Source organism: Apodemus sylvaticus, chromosome 10, assembly GCF_947179515.1.
Source record: "Apodemus sylvaticus chromosome 10, mApoSyl1.1, whole genome shotgun sequence".
NCBI lineage: Eukaryota > Metazoa > Chordata > Mammalia > Rodentia > Muridae > Apodemus > Apodemus sylvaticus.
In genome coordinates, this window is record NC_067481.1 from 24,064,856 (window position 1) to 24,086,316 (window position 21,461).

At 42.4% G+C, this 21,461-nt stretch overlaps 1 protein-coding gene across 3 annotated transcripts in view; it reads left to right on the top strand.

The window, feature by feature from the left end:
- The window catches only part of Top2a (DNA topoisomerase II alpha), a 30,678-nt gene extending 15,592 nt beyond the window's left edge, over positions 1-15,086 (top strand). Inside the window, exons 18-35 of one of the 3 annotated variants that reach the window (XM_052194928.1) lie at positions 379-493; positions 594-715; positions 1,157-1,305; positions 3,962-4,193; positions 4,354-4,488; positions 4,606-4,806; positions 5,245-5,440; positions 6,706-6,797; positions 7,006-7,164; positions 7,290-7,373; positions 8,786-8,968; positions 10,191-10,281; positions 11,279-11,431; positions 12,188-12,311; positions 12,441-12,484; positions 12,820-12,957; positions 13,622-13,815; positions 14,093-15,086. In XM_052194928.1, coding sequence (XP_052050888.1) covers positions 379-493; positions 594-715; positions 1,157-1,305; positions 3,962-4,193; positions 4,354-4,488; positions 4,606-4,806; positions 5,245-5,440; positions 6,706-6,797; positions 7,006-7,164; positions 7,290-7,373; positions 8,786-8,968; positions 10,191-10,281; positions 11,279-11,431; positions 12,188-12,311; positions 12,441-12,484; positions 12,820-12,957; positions 13,622-13,815; positions 14,093-14,221 — 2,541 coding nt within the window. In that variant the 3' untranslated portion in view covers positions 14,222-15,086. The remainder of the gene's footprint in view (positions 1-378; positions 494-593; positions 716-1,156; positions 1,306-3,961; positions 4,194-4,353; positions 4,489-4,605; positions 4,807-5,244; positions 5,441-6,705; positions 6,798-7,005; positions 7,165-7,289; positions 7,374-8,785; positions 8,969-10,190; positions 10,282-11,278; positions 11,432-12,187; positions 12,312-12,440; positions 12,485-12,819; positions 12,958-13,621; positions 13,816-14,092) is intronic. The other 2 variants (XM_052194929.1, XM_052194930.1) reach the window with 2 other exon arrangements.
- The last annotated feature ends 6,375 nt before the right edge of the window (positions 15,087-21,461 follow it).

Genomic DNA, 21,461 nt, shown 5'->3' on the forward strand with positions numbered 1-21,461 from the left:
ATGAAAAAAATTATGGACAGCTAGCAAAACAGGCAGATCCAGAGGAGACTTCAGACAGCCTCTGCAAGACGCTATGGATTTTAATAGTTGTGTGCCAACTCACATATTTCAAGGAATGAAAAAATGGTAGTTATGACAAATAATAGTTCTGAGTACTTTTATTTAGTATATTTTCTTTTTTCTTTTTGGTTTTTTCAAGACAGGGTTTCTCTGTATAGCCCTGGCTGTCCTAGAACTCACTCTGTAGACCAGGCTGGCCTCGAACTCAGAAATCCTCCAGCCTCTGCCTCCCAGAGTGTTGGGATTACAGGCGTTCGCCACCACTGCCCGGCAGTATATTTTCAATTAAATCCTGAAATACTGTCTTTGATCCCTTAGGATTATTTGTATGGACAAACCACTACTTACCTGACTTATAATGACTTCATAAACAAGGAACTTATCCTCTTCTCAAACTCTGATAATGAAAGATCTATCCCATCTATGGTAGATGGTAAGTGCCAATGGTTTAGTCTGTTTTTATCATAGAATGGTCACTTATGCCCAGAAATTGATAAATTGAAAATGCTAATGATTGTTCCTTCATTTTACAGGTTTGAAACCAGGTCAGAGAAAGGTTTTGTTTACTTGTTTCAAGCGGAATGACAAGCGAGAAGTGAAGGTTGCCCAGTTAGCTGGGTCAGTGGCAGAGATGTCCTCTTATCACCATGGCGAGGTAAACCCACAATCTTTAACACTTCCAGGATGCCTTAGAGCAGAAATAATTGAAAGTTATTCTTGAAACACATTTGGTAGAAATGTAAGCTGCTATACTCATAGTAGAGAACAACTTGGTAAAAATCTTTCAAAATTAAATATGATTACCCTTTAACCAATAGTTCTATTTCTAGAAATAACATTCCAATTAGGATATTTGTCTGCCAAGTAATATTCATAGATTTTTAAGATTCAGTATTACTATATGATGTAAAAGTTAGACACTGTGAAGTCTTATGTTTGCGTACCTTTTCTGCCATCTATTTATCTTAGATCACTAAACATCTAAACCTCACAACCTTATAAGATTGTGTAACTTAATTGAAGTAGTACAGACACACAGACACACGTTTGTCTTCATCTTTGGATCAGAGTAATGATTGCTCTTTTCCCTCCACAGATGTCACTAATGATGACCATTATAAATTTGGCTCAGAATTTTGTGGGTAGCAATAATTTGAACCTTTTACAGCCCATTGGTCAGTTTGGTACCAGGCTGCATGGTGGCAAGGACTCGGCTAGTCCTAGGTACATCTTTACAATGCTCAGGTGAGTATGCTTCTAGTGGTGTGAAGCAATATGAAACTAAAGGTAAAATGTCCAATGTTAATAATAGTCCTCTGGAGAGATGGCTCTGTGGTTAAGAGCACTGGCCACTCTTCCAGAGGTCCTGAGTTCAATTCCCAGCAACCACATGGTGGCTCACAACCATCTGTGTACTCATATACATAAAGTAAATAAATAAATTTAAAGAAAAAAAAAAAGAATAGTCATCATCCTCAGCTTGACAACTACAACAACACTTGGCAAATGTCCACCAATGTCCACCCTTAACCCTGGCCATGAGAGCTTTCCTTCATCACACTGATCTCAAAAAGAGCCACTTCCAGCCAAAGACATTCACGCTGCACAAGTCCTCCAAAACCAAATCCTGGGCTAAGATTAGCTTAGTCAGAAAGTATAAACATGTAGGTCTGAATTCACATTTTTGAAGAAAATGTCAGGTGTAAGGGCCAGAGAGATGCCACAGCATTTAAGAGCATTTGCCTCTCTTCTAAGAACACCCAGGTTTGATTCCCAGCTTCCACATGGTAGTTCACAATGTCTGTAACTCCAGTTCTAAGAGATCTGGTGCTCTCAGTTGGCCTCCTTGGTCACCAAGCCACACATATAGTACACAGACACATACGTGAATGTAAAACACCCATACTCATTTTTTTTTTCCCAAGACAGGGTTTCTCTGTTGAGCCCTGACTGTCCTGGAACTCACTCTGAAGACCAGGCTAGCATCGAACTCACAAAGATCTACCTGCTTCTGCCTCCCAAGTGCTATTTTTTTTTCTTCTTAAAATGGAGGGATTTAATGTAATTTGTTATCCCAACACCACTGATAAAGTGGAAACAAGCGGGTTCCTGAGGATTTGCTAGGCAGCCAGCTAAGCCTAATTATGGAGCTTTACATTAGACATGCTGTCTCAAAAATCAGAAAACTCTGGATGGCTCCTGAGGAATGGCACCCAAAGTTGATCTCTGACTTTTATGTGCAATTTTATATATATACCTACACACAAAAGATAATAATGTTAAAATCAAAGTTCACTTATTTATTCTTATTGTTTTGTTTTGAGATCAGGTATCACTATGTAGCTCTGGAACTCACAGATACACCTGCCTCTGACTCTTAAGTGCTGGGATTAGAGCCATACCCCACCACACCCAGCAGTTACTTTTTATAATCCTGGATTGTCCTTATTAAAACCAACATGCTCTCCTTCTAATTGTTCAAGCTAAAACCTTGAAGTCACCCCTGACTATCTTCCCAGTTAGTATCTCAGCAAGCAGACATGGCTCGATGAGGAAAGCTCTTGCCAGCAAGCAAGGACCTCAATTTTGAGTCCCAAAACCCATATAAAAGCTGGTTGTGGTACTAGAGCACATGTCTGTAATCCTGGTGCTCTGATGACATTATGGAAGGTGGAGGCAGTAGAATAGAATCCCTGTAAGCTTGAGGGGTGGGGTAGGAGGATGAAAACAACAAAGTAACCTGGCATCACAATAACAAACGAGACCCTGTCTCAAAATAGTGTAAGGCAAGGCCTGACATCCAGGTTTGCCCTTGCACCTCCACATGTGTTTCCACATTAACATTCTACACACATGATACATACTACATACACATAACTCAACATACATACACAAAGAGATAGAAAAGATAGGAAGGAACTCGTATGTTGCCCAGGTTGAACTAACTCCCAGCCTGAGGTAATATGTTTGAATCAACTTTCCACAGTCACATGCCTCATACTTCACGTTTTGACACTCTTGTTTTGTGAGTTCTTACCCACTTGAGCATTCTTTTGTGTCCATACTTGCATGTCTGGGCAATCTCGCGTGCCACCCACACCTTTTTTTAAAGGCAACACCTCGCCTCACCTAGAACTTGGTGAGCTAGCCAACCCACCTGGTTTTACTTTCCTAGCACAAGGGTTAATGACCAAATGTGGGTTGTGGTGAGGTTAACGCTCAGGTCCTTCTGCTAGCATATGGACTGAGTTGTCTACCCAAGCCCAGCACCAGCTTTACTTGGTTTGGTTTTGATTTGGGAGTTTTGAAGCAGTCTTAATACACTACACATATCCAAGATAAATCTCAAACTCAAAATGCTTCTCACACTGCATCTTCAGGTAATATGATTATAGACATGTTACCACAACACTCATTTCTTAGCACTTAGAAATAAATTTCTAAGTAATCTATTGCTTAATTTTCCTTTTTAGCACTCTGCCCTACAGAATACATGTTCATCATCTGTCTACCTATATTAAATCTTGAGCTCAAGAGGGGATTTTTTTTTTTTTTTGGTTTTTGGTTTTCGGTTTTTTGGATTTAGTTTTTTTGAGGCAGGGTTTCTCTATATAGCCCTGGCTGTCCTGGAGCTCACTCTGTAGACCTGGCTGGCCTCAAACTCGGAAATCGCCTGCCTCTGCCTCCCAGAGTGCTGGGATTACAGGCGTGCGCCACCACAGCCCAGCTTCGAGAGGTTTTTATTTGGTGTTGAAGCAAGGTCTCACTATGTTCTCTGACTGGCCTAGAAGTCAGAGAGTTGCCTGTCTTTGTCCACCCAGTGCAGGCTTGTGTCACCATGCCCAAGTGACTGTGAAAAGTGTCAGGGCCATTTTCTAATGATGTTCTTTGCTTTCTTTAGCCCTTTGGCTCGGTTATTGTTTCCACCAAAAGATGATCACACATTACGATTTCTGTATGATGACAACCAGCGTGTTGAGCCTGAATGGTATATTCCTATTATACCCATGGTACTGATAAATGGTGCTGAGGGAATTGGTACAGGGTGGTCCTGCAAAATCCCCAACTTCGATGTTCGTGAAGTTGTAAATAATATCAGACGGCTATTAGATGGAGAAGAGCCTCTGCCCATGGTAAGTGCTCTGGGTTAGAACTGTTTCTCTTCAGGCACAGTTGAGTATATTATATTGGACAGCAAGAGGGTACAAGTACAAGATTTATTTCATAGTTTCAATTTGTTTGTTGAACATATTTATGATGTAACATTTAGAAAACTTTTTTTTTGTTATTTAGCTCCCAAGTTATAAGAATTTCAAAGGTACTATTGAAGAACTGGTTTCAAATCAGTATGTGATTAATGGAGAAGTAGCTATTCTGGATTCTACAACCATTGAAATCTCAGAGCTTCCCATCAGAACATGGACTCAGGTAAGTAACTATTGATTTTTCAGTTTTTCTAGAGAAAGACACTTTTTTTGCTGTTGACTGTTCAAGAGACTCCTTACCAAGGATTATTGTGTTTTGGTTTTTGTTCTTGTTTTTTAGACATATAAAGAACAGGTTCTAGAAGCCATGTTGAATGGCACTGAGAAGACACCCCCTCTAATAACAGATTATAGGGAATACCATACAGATACCACTGTGAAGTTTGTCATAAAGATGACTGAAGAAAAATTGGCAGAGGCAGAGAGAGTCGGACTACACAAAGTCTTCAAACTCCAGACTAGTCTCACTTGCAACTCTATGGTATGTCTTACTTTGTAAGAGATAATGTTTTAAAACTTAGTATCATAATCCTAGCACTCAGGACACAGAGATAGGGAGATCCCTATGAATTCCAAGGTTATCCTGGGCTATGCAGTCAGACCCTGTCTCAAAAAGAAAGGCTGGAGAGCTGGCCCAATGGTTAAGAGCACTTAGTTCATGTACATTGGGTCTGTGCCCACTTCTCAGCACCCACATGGCAGTTCACTCACTCAGTCGTGATTCGAGGTGTCTTCTTCTGTCCTCCATGGGATAGTGCTTGTACAAGTACAATGCACATATATACATGCAGGCAAGCATCCATATACATTAAATGTTTTTTTAAATGCCAATTTTAAACATTATATAAGGCAACTTTTATAAAGGTTACCCAATTTATTGATCATAGCTTGAATATTGCTTTTCTTTTTTCTTTTCCAGGTACTTTTTGACCATGTAGGTTGCTTAAAGAAATATGACACTGTGCTGGATATCCTAAGAGACTTCTTTGAGCTCAGGCTTAAATATTATGGATTAAGAAAAGAATGGCTTCTAGGAATGCTTACTGCAGAATCTTCTAAGCTGAATAATCAAGCTCGCTTTATATTAGAGAAAATAGATGGCAAAATTGTCATTGGTATGTAAAGATCTACTTACTAACACCTAAATGCTTGACTTAGCTTTTCCTGGATTGTTGATTGTTATTTGAAAGGTTTTATTGGTACTGGGGTTTAAATACAGGGCCTTGTATTTTGCTAAGCATGTATTCTGCATTAACTTCATCCCCCTAAATCGAGCGTCTAAAGAAATTGACACTCAGTTAATGATTACACAGGAAGAAACAGAAGAACTAAAAAGAAAAGACCTTGTGTGGGGCTGAAGTGTAGCTCTCACAGTGGTCGAATACTTTCCTGACATCCACTGATCCTAGGTCCCACACCAGTAACTGCATCGGCTTCCTGTGCTAGTACATGCTGTGATCCAGCACTGGGGAGGGGAAGCAGGAAAATCAAGGCTGTGGAGCACATGAGACTTTGTGCTTTTGAAGGAAAACTTGTATAACTAATTGATCATAGGAAGAGACGCTGAAATGCCATGTAAGCACAGACGACTAAAAAATGGCAAATCTTAAGTGATGTTTTGCTTTTTGTTTATTGGAAATTTCATAAGCGCTGGGCAGCGGCGGTGGCAGCGGCGGTGGTGGTGGTGGTGGTGGTGGTGGTGGTAGTGGTGGTGGTGGTGGCGGTGGTGGTAGTGGTGGTGGTGGTGGCGGCGGCGACGGCGCACGCCTTTAATCCCAGCACTTGGGAGGCAGAGGCAGACAGATTCTAACTTCGAGGCTAGCCTGGTCTACACAGTGAGTTCCAGGACAGCCAGGGCTACACAAAGAAACCCTGTCTTGAAAAATCCCTGGCCTCGAAATCAGAAGTCCACCTGCCTCTGCCTCCCAGTGTGCTGGGATTACAGGTGTGCTTCACCACCACCCGGCTTTTTTCATTTTTCAAGACAGGGTTTCTTGGGGCTGGAGAGATGGCTCAGTGGGTAAGAGCACCGACTGCTCTTCCAAAGGTCATGAGTTCAAATCCCAGCACCCACATGGTGGCTCACAACCATCCATAAAGAGGTCTGACGTCCTCTTCTGGTGTCTGAAGACAGCTACAGTGTATTTACATATGATAAATAAATAAATATCAAAAAAAAAAAAAAAAGACAGGGTTTCTCTGTGTAGCCCTGGCTGTCCTGGAACTCACTCTGTAGACCAGGCTGGCTACAAACTCAGAAATCCGCCTGCCTCTGCCTGGCTCCAATTTTCTAGTTTTAATCTTTTGATTTAATGTAGAAATAACTTGTTTTTCTAAATCTTAATCAAAGCTTATCTTTCTCTCTTTCTCTTTTAAATAGAAAATAAACCTAAAAAAGAATTAATTAAAGTTCTGATTCAGAGAGGATATGATTCTGACCCTGTGAAAGCCTGGAAAGAAGCTCAGCAAAAGGTAGTTTCTCCGTGAGCCGCTTGCTAACAGCCACGTGCGCATGTCCACCATGGTCAGTTAGCTGCTGCTGTGACTCTCATGCAGGCAGAACACCACACAGAATGAAAATGGAAACAATTAGTTAAAAAATGTAAAGTTTATAACATTTCTAGAGGTCACAAGTACAAAATGTTTGTACTTCATAGTCTGTATTTAATTCACCCTTTAGGTTCCAGATGAAGAAGAAAACGAAGAAAGTGAGACTGAAACCAGCACCAGTGACTCTGCAGCAGAGTCTGGCCCAACTTTCAACTACCTTCTCGACATGCCCCTGTGGTATCTAACCAAGGAGAAGAAGGATGAACTGTGTAGACAAAGAGATGAGAAGGTAAGCTACAGACAGGGAGGGGTGGTCCTTGTCAGTGTCGCTCTGGTGGGAAAAGATAATCTGTTCTGTTTTAAAACATCCCCTGAACACATTGACTAACACCATTTTTCGGTAATGCTGTGAAGGAACAAGAGCTCAACACATTAAAGAAGAAGAGTCCATCAGATTTGTGGAAGGAAGATCTGGCTGTTTTTATTGAAGAACTGGAGGTATGCATTTTATAAAGCCTGTCTTAATATTTATAGCCTAGCAACATACCCTTCCTTAGGTTACTTATAGCTATGTATGTGGGGGCGGGGGGGGGGGGGGAATGAGCGTAAGTGCAGGTACCCACAGAAGCCAAAGGTGCCAATTTCCTCGGGCTTTAGTTGCAGGCAGTTAGGAGTCACCCAGGGTGGGTGCTAAGAACCGGAACTCGTCCTCAGTAAGAGCAGTAAGGCTCCTAACCGCTGAGCCATCTGTCCAGCTCAGCAACATATTTTTTTATCAAGAAAGGTCACATTTGATGAAGAAAAAACATAAGAAGAATACGTGGAATATGTGAAAATAATGAAAAGGTTGGCTTGGTAGCCACGTCAGCCCTCAGGCTAAGGAAGAGACATCACAACTCTGAGGAGCCTAGGGTACCCAGTGAGGCCAAGGCCAGACTAAACTGTGTAGTAAGACCTTGTCAAAAATCAAGGACTAGAAGATAACATAATTATAGAGCACTTTCCATATAGGTATAAACTTTGCCCTCTATGCTTAGCACTTAAAAAAATAATAACATATGTCTGGGTGAACATAGAAGAACCCTGGCTGAGGTGGTGCATGCCTTTAATCTCAAGCACTCAAGATGCAGAGGCAGGTGGATCTCTTGAGTTCAAGGCCAGGTCCGTCTACAGAGTAAGTTCCAGGACAGCCAGGGCTACACAGAGAAGCTGCCTGGGGAGGAGTGAGGAACCTGCACATTAGGCAGTGTGTGCTACACATAGGGACCTAAAGGCCATCCTGCACAGCACGGGAACAAGCAGAGAGGGCAGTTACAGCCTGAGCAGCCTTGGCAACATGAGTTCAATCCCCAGAGCCCAGGTAAGGTGGCAGGAGAGAAGCGACTCCACAAAGCGGTCCTCTAGTTTCTATATGCTTGCTGTGGTGTGTACATGACCATGCATACACCATCCAGTATTGATAATGTACTTTTAAAGAGCTTAGGAAAAAAACGAATTATTAAATAATAGCATGAAGCAAATGCTGGCAAGAAATAAACTAAAGTTAATATTTTTACAAAAGAAAGGACTAGAGTTAATTCACTTTTAGGGGTAGTCCCTCAGTTTCAGAATGTCCTTTGTTACTTAAATCCCCCGAACAATACATGGTTTCTGGATATTACAAATACATGTATATGGTTTACCTTATAGCACACCTTCCTCTTTGTTTAAGAAAGTTTAAGTAAGAAATTAAGACATAGGCACTTGATTTTTCTGTTTCTGCCTTTTGAAAGTAAGCCCATATTATATCTTCACTAAGGCTGATCACCAAATTACCTTAAGTTGTAAAGTTTTCAAGTTTGCTTGACTGCTGCTTCTCAGGTGCTGTGTTCTCTCCGCCACACATTTGCTCTCCTTCTTCCCTGTCATAGGTTGTTGAAGCCAAGGAAAAGCAGGATGAGCAAGTAGGACTTCCTGGGAAGGGGGGTAAAGCAAAGGGGAAGAAAGCGCAAATGTCTGAAGTCCTGCCTTCCCCTCGGGGAAAAAGAGTCATTCCCCAAGTGACGGTGGAGATGAAAGCAGAGGCAGAGAAGAAAATTAGGAAGAAAATTAAGGTAATGCTTTAAGTAAATTTCTCTTTCAAAATTGAATAAATTAGGACCAGTCAGATGGCTCAGGTACAGGTTTGATTGACCAGATTTCAGTCCCTGGAGCCACATGGTGGAAGAAGAGAACTGATCTCTGACCATAAATAAATAAGTGTAATACCATTTTTTAATGAAGAAAATTATATCTAAATTTCTAACCCTATTTATTGTTTGAAATATATCCCATATCAACTAGCTTTTCTTTTTCAAGCACCCAATTTTTTTAATCCTTAAAGATATAACTTTATTTGGATCTATTAATATTTTATGTCTATGGATATTTTTCTGTACCACATCCAGTGTCCACAGAAACCAGAAGAAGACATTGGATTCCCTGGAACTGTAGTTACAAAAAAATTGTGAACTTCCATGTTGGTGCTGGGAACTGAACACTGTTCCTCTGGAAGAGTAGCCAGTGATCTTAACCACTGAGCCACCTCTCCAGCCCTTTAATTAAGACTTCTTTTTTTTAAGATTTATTTATTATATGTAAGTACACTGTAGCTGTTCTCAGACACTTTTTCTTCTCGTTTCGGCCCCGCTCACTTACTGTAGCCGTCTTCAGACACCCCAGAAGAGGGTATAAGATCTCATTAAGAATCGTTTTGAGCCATCATGTGGTTGCTGGGATTTGGACTCAGCCTTCGGAAGAGCAGTCGGCACTCCCAACCACTGAGCCATCTCTCCAGCCCAAGACTTCTTTTTTAAGATTTTATTTATTTTATATATGTGAGCATACTGTCCTGTCTTCAGACACACCAGGAGGATATCAACCCATTACAGATGTTGTGAGCCACCGTGTGGTTGCTGGGAGGTGAACTTGTGGCCTCTGGAAGAGCAGTGCTCTTAACTACTGAGCCATCTCTCCAGCCTGACTTCTTTTCTTTTGTTTGTTTTGTTTTGTTTCCAGACAAAGTCTCATTATATAGCTCTGGCTGTCCTGGAGCTTACTATATAGACCAGACTGGCCTTAACACTGTCCCCGAGTGCTGCGATTAAAGGCCATCTTATTTTAGAAAAGAGTTTTAACCAAAACCCAAAGAGAAATATTGTCTTTCACACTGTATTTGTGTCTGTGTCTATTTATATATATGAATACTTAACTTCATTATTCCAAATCACAGGACAAGAAATTGAGTGGTTTTGTCGTGCTTAGTGTTGTTATTTCCTACATGTTGCTGTCCTTTAGAGTGAAAACGCTGAGGGTTCGCCTGCTGAGGATGGTGCAGAACAAGGAAGCCTACGACAACGATTAGAAAAGAAGCAGAAGAGAGAGCCAGGTACTGCAGTGGTGGATAGGGTGGTATAAACTCAGGTTTATATTTTGTTAATATAGTTAGTCTATATAGATAGTCCATGTTTTTGTACAGTTGAACTCGGTATTGTAAAGGGAGGTGGCACATGAATACTATTGGGAGCTTGTGTTGCCTTTGATGTTTGATTTATCTTAGAAGAGACTCTAATAATTATTAATTTACTGACTTGAGGGGCTGGAGAGATGGCTCAGCGGTTAAGAGCACTGACTGCTCTTCCGAAGGTCCTGAGTTCAAATCCCAGCAACCACATGGTGGCTCACAACCATCCATAATGAGATCTGGTGCCTTCTTCTGGTGTGTCTGAAGACAGCTGCAGTGTACTTACATATAATAATAAATCTTTAAAAAAAAAAATTTACTGACTTAACTTCCTTAGCTGAAATCTAAAATAGCTCCCTTCCCCTTTCCAGGAAGTCCTGCTTGTTTTTCCTTGGCTTCAACAGCCTTCATTGGAGAGATGTGAGCAAATTCATAAATGTTATAGCTCCTGAGACTGCCTTTACAGTCTGTGAGCAAACATGGGCAACAGAAAGAGCAAGACTTAACTCCTAGTGACCCCCAGACCTCAACTCAGACATCTATTTCTCAGGGAACTCTGAAGTTTAGACATTTGTATCCTGTTATTTACTATAAATACATCATATACTGTGGGATTAAATAACCAAACTCTATACTCTGTAGCAACAGGAAATGCATCTTTTTTTACTCATGCTTGTACCTTCAGTCTCATTACAGTACGTAATGATGAATTGAAGAAATCAGAGTATATCAATATAGTTAGTTTCTGAGCCAGTGGTGTGGCTTACTACTGTGGGCCTTGCCATTAAGGCTGAGTTTGATCCCCCCCTCCATGTGGCAGAGAGAATCAACTCCCATAAACTGTCCTCTAACCTCCATTCAGTGAACACACACACACATAAATAAAACTTTTCTAAAGAGCAAATTTCTATCTGCCTTCTAGGTACCAGGGCAAAGAAGCAAACTACATTGCCATTTAAGCCTACCAAAAAAGGGAAAAAGAAAAACCCCTGGTCTGATTCTGAGTCAGATATGAGTAGTAACGAAAGTAATTTTGATATCCCTCCACGAGAAAAAGAGCCAAGAAATGCTGCAGGTAAGGAAAACTACAGAAGTCCATGCTAGCGTGCTGTAAGACTTGGGTGGCCATTGTGTGGTGGTGGCACAAGCCTTTAATCCCAGCACTTGAGAGTCAGACACAGTAAAATCTCTGTGAACTCCAGGCCAACCTGGTCTACAGAGTATGCTCCAGGGCAGCCAGAGCTACATAGAGAGGGCCTACCTTGAAGAGAAAAAAAGAAAGAAAGAAAGAAAGAAAAAAAAAAAGACAAAAGAATGTCATATACATATTCCTAAAATAAAAAGTCAAAAGTCAGGGGCTGGAGAGGTTGCACAGTGGTTAACAGCACTGGCTGCTGCCGGGCAGTGGTAGAGCACACCTTTAATCCCAGCACTTGGGAGGCAGAGGCAGGCAGATTTCTGAGTTGGAGGGTGAGTTCCAGGACAGCCAGGGCCATATAGAGAAACCCTGGGGACTGGGGGAGACAGCACTGGCTGTGCTTGGCAGTAGTGGTGCATTTCTTTAATCCCAGCACTTAAGCACTGGTTGCTCTCCCAAAGTCCCTTGGTTCTATTCCCAGCACCCACATGGCAGCTCACTACCAACTGTAACTTCCAGAGCTGGGGATCTAATTCTCTCTTCTGGCCTCCACTGGAATCTGGCATCTATATAGTATGCAGACATACAGGCAGGCAAAACACTCAATACACATCACGTAAAATGAGTGCTGTGGTAATACGCCTATGCTTAAGGTATGTTTCCTCTTTGCTTATTCGTATATGTATTCAATAGCAAAGGCCAAATTCACAGTGGATTTAGACTCCGACGAAGATTTCTCAGATTTGGATGAAAAGGATGAGGATGAAGATTTCCTCCCATTGGATACCACTCCACCCAAGACCAAAGTCCCCCCAAAGTAAGTACTTTATCTAATATAGAATTAATTATGGCTCTCTGAAGAGTCATTGGTCTATTTATTGATCTTGTACACATTTAGAATGATTTGGCAGGATGTCTTCTGAGTGGTTTTGTTTTGTTCTTTTAGAAATACTAAAAAAGCACCGAAGCCACAGAAAAGCCCCACATCAGGTATGTACTTAGGTAACATTACCAGGTGCTTGGGGGGATGGTTCAGTCAGTCACGTGTGTGCACAGTGTGAGGACCTCGGTTCAGTCCACAGCACCTGCATAGACCTATAAACCTTAGCTAGCGCTCAGGACTTAGAGGCAGGAGGTTTGCAAGTTCCAAGCCAACCTGTGCAAAGCTCTGTGCCCCAGAAAGTAGAAAATTTAAATTGAACTAAGTTCTAGGATTATTTAAAATAGTCCATGAAAGTGAAAATGGGAATACATACCAGGGACAAAGCACCAGGGGAGTGTTTTCAATTGCTATCATGACCAACCATCTTCCTTCCTGTTTGAAGTAGTTGATCTTGAAAGTGATATTAAGGACAGTAGGCCAGCTTCTCCAGGCATTCCTGCTGCTGACTCCCCAGCTGAGACTGAACACTTAAAGCCGACCTCCAAAAAGACTGTGGGAGTGAAGAAGACAACAACCAAAAGTAAGCCTGGAAATTACTAGGACTGACAGACTTTTCCAAGTCAATATTAATTTTTTATTCTGAAAATGTCTAATCATAAAGTAAAACATTATCCAAATAGGAGTGGTATCTTTTACATCTTTATTTTCAAACAAAATACAAAAAAATAGTGTGTGCTAGAGAGATGGCTCAGAAGTTAAGAACATTAAGAACACCACCCACTCTTCCAGAGGACCTAGGTTCAATTCCCAGCACCCACCTGGCAGCTCACAACCATCTGTAATTCCAGTTCTAGGAGATCTGACACCTTCACCCAGACATCATGTAGGCAAAACACCAGTGTACTAAAATAAAAATAAGTAAATTATTTTAAAAACCAAAATTCAAAATTTAAAATCACATTACTTAGAGTCTAGACATTGTCTAGTTCATGACTATGAATGAGGGAAGAATTTATAAGCTGCTGGAAGTAATACATATAAGATAACTTAAAAGTCAAGGCTTGGGATGTGTCGCGGTTGGTAGATTGCTGGCCTAGAATCTAGGAAGACTTGGAATCGCTCTCCAGCATAGCATTAACCAGGCATAGTGGTGCATGACTGTAATCACAGCGCTGGGGCAGGGAAACGGCTCACAATGAGAAAGCTCACCAGGGTGATGCTGACTGCCTCATGTTGACTTACAGGCCAGTCTTTAATCTCCACTGCGATTACCAAAAAGAAAGCTGCACCAAAGGCAACAAAATCAGATTCAGCCTTGAGCATCTCTGAAAAGCCTGCTCCTGCCAAAGCCAAGAACAGTCGCAAAAGGAAGCCATCTTCTTCAGATAGCTCTGACTCTGATTTTGAGAAAGCAGTTTCTAAAGGTGCCACAATCAAGGTATTTATCACTTCTTAACTCATTTGCTTTAGGTACTTCGACACATCCAACTTAGGTTTTGCTCTTATATCTGCATATTTTAAGGAAATAAATTTAAAACTGTTCATTCCTTTGGAACATGTGTAATTTCTCTATAGGAAAGTTTAATCTGTCAGTCTGGGACTCTTGCTTTGGACCTTTTTCTTTCTTCTTAGTAGAAGTGGGAAGAACTCTGGATCGTATGGAACTACCCTTTCGCACTAACAGTATGCAAATTACTTGGATCTTCTCTTTTTAGAAACCCAAGGGAGAGGAACAGGATTTCCATATGGACTTAGAAAACTCTGTGGCTCCTCGAGCTAAATCTGGACGAGCAAGAAAGCCAATTACGTACCTGGAGGAGTCGGACGAAGATGACCTCTTCTGAGTTGGGAGAGATTGTTTTAGGAATGGTTTTACTGAGCCAGGTTAGATTTAAAGTTCTTCCTTAACCCCCTCTGAATTTAATTTGAGGAAGACCCCCCTTTTTTTTTTAACTTAGACTGTCCACATGTGTAGGTAGGGCCCAGGTGGCTTTCAGCTTTATTGTCAGCATACTGTCAAAGTGACCATCTCATGGACAATTCTTTTCTGATTTATCTGTTTTATGTCTGTGTTTTATTTTTTTATGTTTTGGTCTCTAAAATCTGGCTCGAAAATTTTTTGGATTCCACATAATTATATGCTCACTTCAGCACAATAGTATTTATGGATCATTTATTAAACTACAGTGGAAATGTTTCCAAAAGCACTTCTTCTGCCTCCTTTCCTATTTCCACTAAATATGAGGTGCTGTGGTCCTTTTTTTCAATTTTATAGGTAGAATTCGGTCATGTAGAACTGGTTAGTGCTAGAAGATACAGTGCTCAACCTATGATGTGAGGAATTTTTGTTTAAGCCATGAAAAATTGCTCATACCTTTGAACATCATCAGAGGCTGGAGAAAGTCTCAGTAGCAAGGTGAAGAAAGTTAGGCCAGTTATGTGAAGTCCTGACTTTCCTCAGGGATGCATTCCGAACACGAAGTCCCTGGGAGGAGGCAGGACTGCTCGCGGTTACATCTCCGCACGCTCAGCCAGGAAGCGTGCTCCATCACAGATCTCCATAACTCCGACTGTGAACACCGAGACCTTTGTTGTTGTCTATGTTACTTAAGTGCTGGTATCAATGTCTTTTGTAAATATTTAATATGTCTGTCTATTCAGCTTAATTCCAACTATTTTGTACTTTAATAAATGTTCTAAACATTGCAAGCCATTCATTCCTCTTATTTTAACCCATCTTCCATCGTCTCCTGTAGTCAGGACTTGTTACAGCCATAGTCTAAGACTGTCAGTCTTTGGTAGATGAAGTATCCAAAAAATTGGCACTGTGACCTAGATGGGTCCAGTTTTACTTAGAATTTTATACATGGCTGTTGAGGTGTCCGTGTCCTCTGTGCTCAGGGAGTTCATTATAAAAATGCAGGTGTCATGCTAGGAATATATCTCCATTGTAGAGTGCTTGCTGAGCGTGCATGAGGCCCTGGATTCAGTCCCCAACACTGCACAGGTAAGGTATGGTAGCGTTCACCTGTAATCCCAGCACAGGGAAGTGAGAGCGACCATTTCAGGAGTTCGAGGCCACGGACTGTTAAGTTTGTACTGTGTGTGTGTGTGTGTGTGTGTGTGTGTGTGTGTGTGTGTGTGTGTGTGTGTGTGTGTTCAAGACAGGGTTTCTCTGCGTAGTCCTACCTGTTCTGGGACTAGTACTATGGACCAGGTTAACCTCAAACACCAGCCCAAGGGTTGGGATTAAAGTCATATGCTAGGCTACCTTGGGATACATGAGACTCTTTCTCAAAAACAAACAAAAAATATCTTTGGGGGGGGTGGGGGATTTGTTTTTTTCAAGACAGGGTTTCTCTGTTTAGCCCTGGCTGTCCTAGAACTCACTCTGTAGACCAGGCTGGTCTCAAACTCAGAAATCACCTGCCTCTGCCTCCCAGAGTGTTGGGATTACAGGTGTGCGCCACCACCGCCCAGCAACATATATCTTTAAAAAGATGTCTACTTCCATTTTGATAACTTAGTCAGCTACTTGATGGAATCAGTAAAGTTATATTGGAGCAACCTCCTTAATACCTTTCTTAATATATTACACAAAATTCAGTCCAAATACACAGTTTTGTTTTTTATGCTGGGTCTTGGGCCTGGTGTTTATTCTAGCTATTGTACAAAGCTACCACCCACCCAAGATCAAATATTTAAATGTCAAAGATTAAAAAATGTGTTTCTAGTGGGCTGAGATGACCCTCCCACTCGTCACCCAGATGGGTGAAGGTGTCTGTCAGCAAAGCCTGACCCAGGTGACCCGTGTGGTGGAAGGACAGATCTGATGCCCACGAGTTATGATTTGGCTACGACACAGGCCAATGTTCTTCCCCTCCCCGCAACATACACATAAATAGATAAATACATTTTTTAATTATAGGGCAAAGTGCTGAGGATATACTCAGCGGTTAAGAGGAGCCAGGTTCACTTCCCACATGGAGCCTCTCAACCACCTATAACTCAAGTTCCAGGGAATCTGACCCCTGGCCTCCTCAAGGGTCATATGGGGTGCACAGACATACATTCAGACAAAACACCTGCACATCACCTTAAGAAGAACATGTGAATCTATTAGTGCCACACAGCTGCATACAAAGATACTTGTGAGTTTCAGTAACAAAGTGCACAGTTATCTAAATGTCCAGGGACATCGGATCCAACAACAGGACCGAGCATGGTCAGTGCTTGCCAAGCACGCACAGCTGCACCGCTGACGTGCTGGGCCTTGCTGAGTGGGAGCTGCAGCTTCGAGGTAAGGAACCCATGTGGTGAGAGAAAACCACACGTGCACAAAAGAAACATCAAAAACAGCTTGCTCTGGCTGGTCCCGTGCTCCTGACCAGAGAAGCTAGTAACTTCACTGTTCACTCTTCCTCATGTTGCTGACATTCAAGGTTTTCTTTAAAAAGACAAAAACAAAAACCTACCACTAAAAACTTGTCACAGACACTTAGACTCTTTTTAGAGGATTTGGTTGTTTCCTATATGTATGAAGCATTACATAACTATTATAAGCAGTTACTAAGAGAAGGGGATTCAAAGCCTGTATTAAGGGACTGAGGCAATGTCTCAGTGGGCAGAGACAGCCCTCACTGAGACTTGTGCATCAGATTGTTCCCAAGCACCTGTAATTCCAGCTCCAGGGGATCCAGTACCTCTGGCCTCCTCCGGTATCTGCCCTCACATCTACACACTCCTCAACACAAACATAATTAAAAGTAATGCCAGGTAGTGGTGGTGCACGCCTTTAATCCCAGCACTTGGGAGGCAGAGGCAGGTGGATTTCTGAGTTTGAGGCCAGCCTGGTCTACAGAGTGAGTTCCAGGAAAGCCAGGGCTATACAGAGAAGCCCTGTCTCAAAAAAACCAAAATAAATAAACTTAAAAAAATATGTCCAGGGGCTGGAGAGATGGCTCAGCAGTTAAGAGCACCGACTGCTCTTCCGAAGGTCATGAGTTCGAATCCCAGCATTCACATGGTGACTCACAACCATCAGTAAAGAAATCTGACGCCCTCTTCTGGTGTCTGAAGACAGCTACAATGTACTTACATATAATAAATAAATCATTCAAGTTGAGCATCTAACTCAAGTTCAAGACTGGAAAATTAATGAGCTATCCAGATCACAAACAAAAGGTATCCATTACAGCATTATTTACACGGGTAGGAGACAGCATTGATGCCCAGCCAGGGGATTACTGAGATTGAACCAGATGTGCTTCACACCTGTAATCCTAGCACTGCTGAGATCGGAGGATCTTTGCAAGTTCTGAGTCTAGCCTGAGCTACAAAGTGAGACCAAGTCTCAGAAAAAAGAAAAAAAAATTAAACACTACATCCTCAATCCTCATTTGCAATGTATTATACAGCCACTAAACACCTTTTTAAATAGCACTCTGGGGCTGGGGAAGCGACTTAGGAACTGATTGATCACTGTTCTTAGGAACACAAGGAAGTCTTGTTTGAGATGGGTTCCTGCTGCTTAGCCCAGATCTGCCTTGGTCCCTCCTACATCAGGCTGCTAGAAAGCCTTTGATCCACCCCTAAATTCCCAACAGGCTTCTTCAGACAACCTCTGGGCCAATCTTGGATCTGCTGTCCACCCGCACCTACAGGTCACGGAATACGATGTCTTACATTTTATTCATGTCGTTAGGGGCTGGGGATGCTCAGTCGGTAATGGAGCTTGTCACACAAACCTGAAAACCAGAGTTTGACCCCTCCCCACAAAACCCAAATAAAAATGAAAGGAAAGAACCCACTCCACAGAAATGTCCTTTGACCCCCACATGTTTGCCATGGGGCCTGTATTCCTACCCCACAATAATGATTTGTAAAAATAAGCGTTAGGGAGCTGGAGAGACGGCTTAGTGGTTGGGTGCATGTGCTGCTCTTGCAAAGGACCAGGATTCAACTCCCAGCACCAACATGGTGGTTCAAATCTATCTGTCACTCCAGTTCCCAGGGGTCTTATACTTTCTGTGACCTCCTCAGGGGCTAAGCTCTCATGTGGGACAAAGACATAATGCAGACAAAGCACTCGTCTATATAAAACCAAAACTACAAAATAAAGCCAGGCAGGGTGACACACACCTTTAACCACAGCACTTGGAGAGCAGAGGCAGGTGGGTCTCTGAATTTGAGGCCAGCCTGGCCTACATAGCAAGTACCAGGAGATGTCTGTGTGTATGTTTGTATATACGTGTATATATGTGTGTGTGTGTGTGTGTGTATATTTGTATTCATACATATATATAAAGAAACAAGCATAATAATGAATTCAACGCCTTTAAAATAAAATAAAAAATGTTAAATAAGCTGGGCAGTGGTGGCGCATGCCTCTAATCCCAGCACTCTAGGTGGTAGAGGCAGGTGGATTTCTGAGTTCGAGGCCAGCCTGGTCTACAGAGTGAGTTCCAGGACAGCCAGGGCTACACAGAGAAACCCTGTCCCAAAAAAACCAAATCCAAAAAACCAATTAAAAATAAAAAGTTAAATAAAATTTAAATTGTACCTATATTGCATATATCAGTAGTCCCTTTTTCAAAACAGACAAAACTTTTCTTTTTATTATTGCTGAGTATTATTCCATTGTACGGGTTTGTTTATCCATTCACCTGTTGATGGATATTTGGATTGTTTCCAGGTTGGGCCTATTATGAGTAAAGCTGTTGTGAACTGTGTAGAATGTATCCATTTCACTTTTTTTTTTTTCTTTCACCATGGGTGGAACTCATGGCCCTGGGGCCTCTGGGGCCTGTGTTTAACTTTATAAACTGGAGAGCTTTCTTTCCAAACACGAGTTTTATTTATACTCCCTCTTACATTTTTCCTCGAAAATACGATGTGTTTCTTTGGTGTAAAATGCCACAGTCACTCACCTCAAGTTTCCCCAATATATCCTCAAATCAGAAGACGTACCAGAAAATGTCGCTTTAGCTGGAGGAAAGGGAGTCTACAGGTGACCTTTCTAGGACCCATCTCAAGCTTGGCCCTTGGATGAAGAACGCAGCCAGGGAAGGTGTGGCTAAGGGCCACTGGGGCCTTGGATTCCAGTGGAGCTGCTTTCAGCCTTGCCTGAATCATCGTCCTCAGCAGGTGCTGCAGAAGACCTCAGGACCACACCAACGACAGGACCTCGAGCCTTGGGTAATGACAGCCAGGGCCAGGCTAGCTGTGTGCAGTCACGTGGCTGCTTGTGTGTACACACAGAGGTGCAGGGGGCTGTTGTTTTGAGACACAGTCTTGCTCTGTAGTCCAGGATAGCCTTAAATTGCCTCCTGTTTCAACATCCAAAGGATAGGGATTACCAGTTTATACTAGCACCTGCTGCCTGTATCTTAAGTTCATAAACACCAGCCATTCTGAGCTTTGGGGAGAGGGACTTTGAAATATGTTGTTTTTTCTCTTTTTCTTTTCTTTCTTTTTTTTTATTTTTTGTTTTTGTTTGTTTTGTTTTTTGTTTTGGTTTGGTTTGGTTTTTTCAAGACAGGGTTTCTCTGTATAGCCCTGGCTGTCCTGGAACTCACTCTGTAGACCAGGCTGTCCTCAAACTCAGAAATCTGCCCGCCTCTGCCTCCCAAGTGCTGGGATTAAAGGCGTGCGCCACCACCACCCAGCATGTTGTTTTTTTCTTTACTTTTTTTTTTTAACGTTTTTACTTTATGAGTATTTGACCTGCATGTATGTATGTATGTACCCCACATATGTACCTAGTGCCTGAGGACAAAAGGCAGCCTTGGCTCCCTGGAACTGGGGTTACAAATGGTTGTAAGCTGCCATTTGGGCGCTGGGAAGCAAACCTTTGACTTCTATAAGCTCACTGAGCTGTCTCCCCAGCCCCAAAGGATGCTTCTTGAAGAGTCATGGCCAAGCTGGGATGTAGGTTACTGGTAGAGTGGTCCCTCAGTATGTACAAGGCTCTAAACTCAATCCCTAATAACAACACACACACACACACACAAAATGCCACTTGATCCTGTAGGAGGACTGTCATGAATTCAAGGCCAGCTCAGGCTCACAAGATGAGCTAGACAAAGTGCCATACACCTTTAATCTCGGCACTTGGAAGGCAGATACAGGAGGAGCTTTTGCTAGTTCGAGCCCAGCCTTGTCTACATGGTGAGTTCTAGCACAGTCAAGGCTGTGTAGAGAGACCTTGTCTCAAAAAGCCAAAGAAGAACATAATAAATTTTTAAAAGATGGAGCTTAGGAAGTGAGAAAGCTCAGCCTGATGGCCTGATCCCAATGCCCGGGACTCACCTGCTGCAAGGACAGAAATAATTCCCAAAAGTCATCCTGTGACTCCCACATGCATGCTGTGGCCTCCCCACCACCTACCACACACATGCATGCACATATGCATGCATATAAACACACACACACACAAATCTATAAACATAAAGACGACGTTTGTAAGAGGGTCAGTCAGCAAGATGTCTCCTCAGGGGATAAAGCACCTGCTACACCAGCCCCCTTACAACCTGAGCTTGGATCCTGAACTCTCCTGAGACACCATGCAGAGCACAGCTTAGGCAATGATGCTTAGCTTGGCGTCATCTGCATGACGGTGCAGCCCTTTGTCCTTTGTGAGGAAGACACTACCCTCTTGGCTAATTAAGTCACTGGTTGGTATTCTTGCTGCTACAGCCAAACCAAATAGTAAAGAATTCCAGAGCCAAAGCGGGTATCCCAGGAGGAGGAGATGGGTTCTCACTGTAAGAACTGCAGCATACAAGAGTAGAGAAGGCTTTGCAGTCATGAGGTGTCCTGGGATGAAGGGGACATAGGCCGTGGAAAAGGGTCAAAGGCTCAGTGTTAGTGGCTTTAAATAAGTGTTTGTTGCAGTTTTCCTCTTAACCCAGCTAGCTCCCAAATGATTACAACTAGATTGTCGCCGGGCAGTGGTGGCATACGCCTGTAATCCCAGCACTCGAGAGGCAGAGGCAGACGGATTTCTGAGTTTGAGGCCAGCCTGGTCTACAGAGTGAGCTCCAGGACAGCCAGGGCTATACAGAGACACCCTGTCTCGAAAAA